At 45.7% G+C, this 1,953-nt stretch overlaps 1 protein-coding gene across 1 annotated transcript; it reads left to right on the top strand.

Annotated features, from left to right (window-relative positions):
- Nucleotides 1-563: 563 nt before the first annotated feature.
- CORC01_13352 (uncharacterized protein) lies at nucleotides 564-1,308 on the top strand (the record flags this gene model as incomplete). The annotated part of the gene is made up of 2 exons (XM_022624969.1): nucleotides 564-661; nucleotides 783-1,308. The coding sequence occupies 2 exons, from the start codon at nucleotides 564-566 to the stop codon at nucleotides 1,306-1,308; spliced, it is 624 nt and encodes a 207-aa protein (XP_022468548.1).
- Between the last annotated feature and the right edge of the window lie 645 nt (nucleotides 1,309-1,953).

The following is a 1,953-nucleotide window of genomic DNA, read 5'->3' as shown; positions in this document are numbered from 1 at the left end:
AAAGAGTATTGCCATCGTGTCCCTACCTCCTTCCACAAGCTTGGGGTAGAAATTTACTATAGAATGCGCTGTTGATGACAAAATATCTTGCCCTCACTTGAAAGCGTGACTTTCTATTGCTTTTATAGTGACGGTGTTATCACAGCTATTGGAACGTGAGAGAACTCTGCATGAACAGCGGATTCCAGCTGATCAATGTGGGATGTAATATTTAAGGATAGACCCTCAGATCTGCTAACTGTTTCTATTGCTAGATTGAACCTACACTGGAGAGATGTATCTCAGTATTAACTTTAAGGTTCATATCAATAGCCCTATGCCGAGTGTTAAATCTAGTAGACCACTTTGTCAAGTCAATATTATTAAGCAACGGCAGCCTCGCTGGTGGAGGAGGTTCCTTGATCAGCCTCATCATTTATAGTTTCAGTGTTATCTCAAACTGTTTGGCACGTAACCCAGACTTCTCTCGCGCTCGTGGAGTGATGGTAACGTTAATATGTATATGCTCAATGAAGGATAGGTAATGTGAACTCTTCGAATAATGCCATTCTACTCCTTGAACGATGAAGAAGATTGACACAGCAGATGGCATCGGAATGAAAACCGAAGTCTCACTTATGAAACTCATCTTCCTCCACAACTTCAAGATGATCCACTTTGGGTCAGGAGTCTACCTTTTGGTTGACGAGAATTAGAGATTTAGAATTTCCGAGGAAATCTTGGAGAATTCTTAGGGATTTCTCGGCCGTTCCCTAACTAGGAAATCTTGGAGAAAAGGTTAGGAATTCCAGGTTGGGAAATCTAGGTACAGATCGCTACGCCACCTCTAACAATGCTTTCGGCAAGACCAAGGAGAAACCAGCCATCAAGCCGACTCCTGAAGTCCGCGAGTCGCTGCATTTCCTCGAAGCTGTGCAGGGCTTAACCAAGACCCTGGCAAAAAATGACATCAACAAGAATGAATTCACTTCTGCAATGATTACATTACAAAACAACAACCCGACCGCTGTTGAGGTCCTGCACGACTTCCTTGACTGGACTATCACTAAAAAGCTGACGGGACCGGAGTTGGCCAACCAGCTTCTGAACACTTCGCGCCAGACTTCGCGCAAGGGAACCGCTATCGACCTCACCCACAACAATTCCGATAACAATCTGTTCTGCAATATTCAGCGCAAGCTATTCGCCAATACCCCAACCCCGCAGTCTAACACGCCAGGGCTCTTTCTCTCTTGGTTTCGGGTTGTGGACACTATTTGCGCAATTGAGGACCGGGGCAAGGACATCTTTGTGGCAAGACAAGATTGACATAATGCATGGCTTGTTAGACGTCAATGACTCCTTGACCAGCTCATCAAAATGTGAGAATCGAGTTTGGAGACAAATATCCTCACCGCACGTTCTATGAGACTCTGGAGGAAATCTGTTTCTATCTTGGCAACACTCACTCACATTATTTGCCTAGGGTGTTGAGTTTACTTAGGCAGCTCGTTGCATTTATTTGCAACGACACGTGCGATAACACGACCCGGAGGCTCGGTTATAGCTTATTAGACGCACGATGTAATTGCGAAAGATGAAACTACGCCTTCTCCAAGGCAGACTCTCTTTCCACTTTCTTTGCGCCGAGGCCAGGACATTTTGCTTCGTTGCATCAAATCGACTTCCCACCGACGTCCTTCCGCTCACTTTAAGGCAATAGAGCACATGGCAAGGAAAACTAGCGCTGGGACAAGTATTTCAAGACTGCAGGCATTGGAAAACTCAGCTCAGTCCGTCAGCCTGTGTCACCCCGATGCTCGAATTTACACGGCGTCTGTGTTAACGCTAAGATAAACAAGAACCAGATCACAAGCGCCTACATTCAAGGTGGAAGAAAATGAGGAAAATGTGCGAAGGTTTTCACAGCAAGCGGCCCAAAGGATAAAATGCAGAAAGGCCGGTGTTGGTGCG

Source organism: Colletotrichum orchidophilum, assembly GCF_001831195.1.
Source record: "Colletotrichum orchidophilum strain IMI 309357 chromosome Unknown Scaffold_188.1, whole genome shotgun sequence".
Classification (NCBI taxonomy): domain Eukaryota; kingdom Fungi; phylum Ascomycota; class Sordariomycetes; order Glomerellales; family Glomerellaceae; genus Colletotrichum; species Colletotrichum orchidophilum.
Note: the sequence above shows the minus strand (reverse complement) of the source record. Positions and strands in the feature narration are given on the sequence as shown.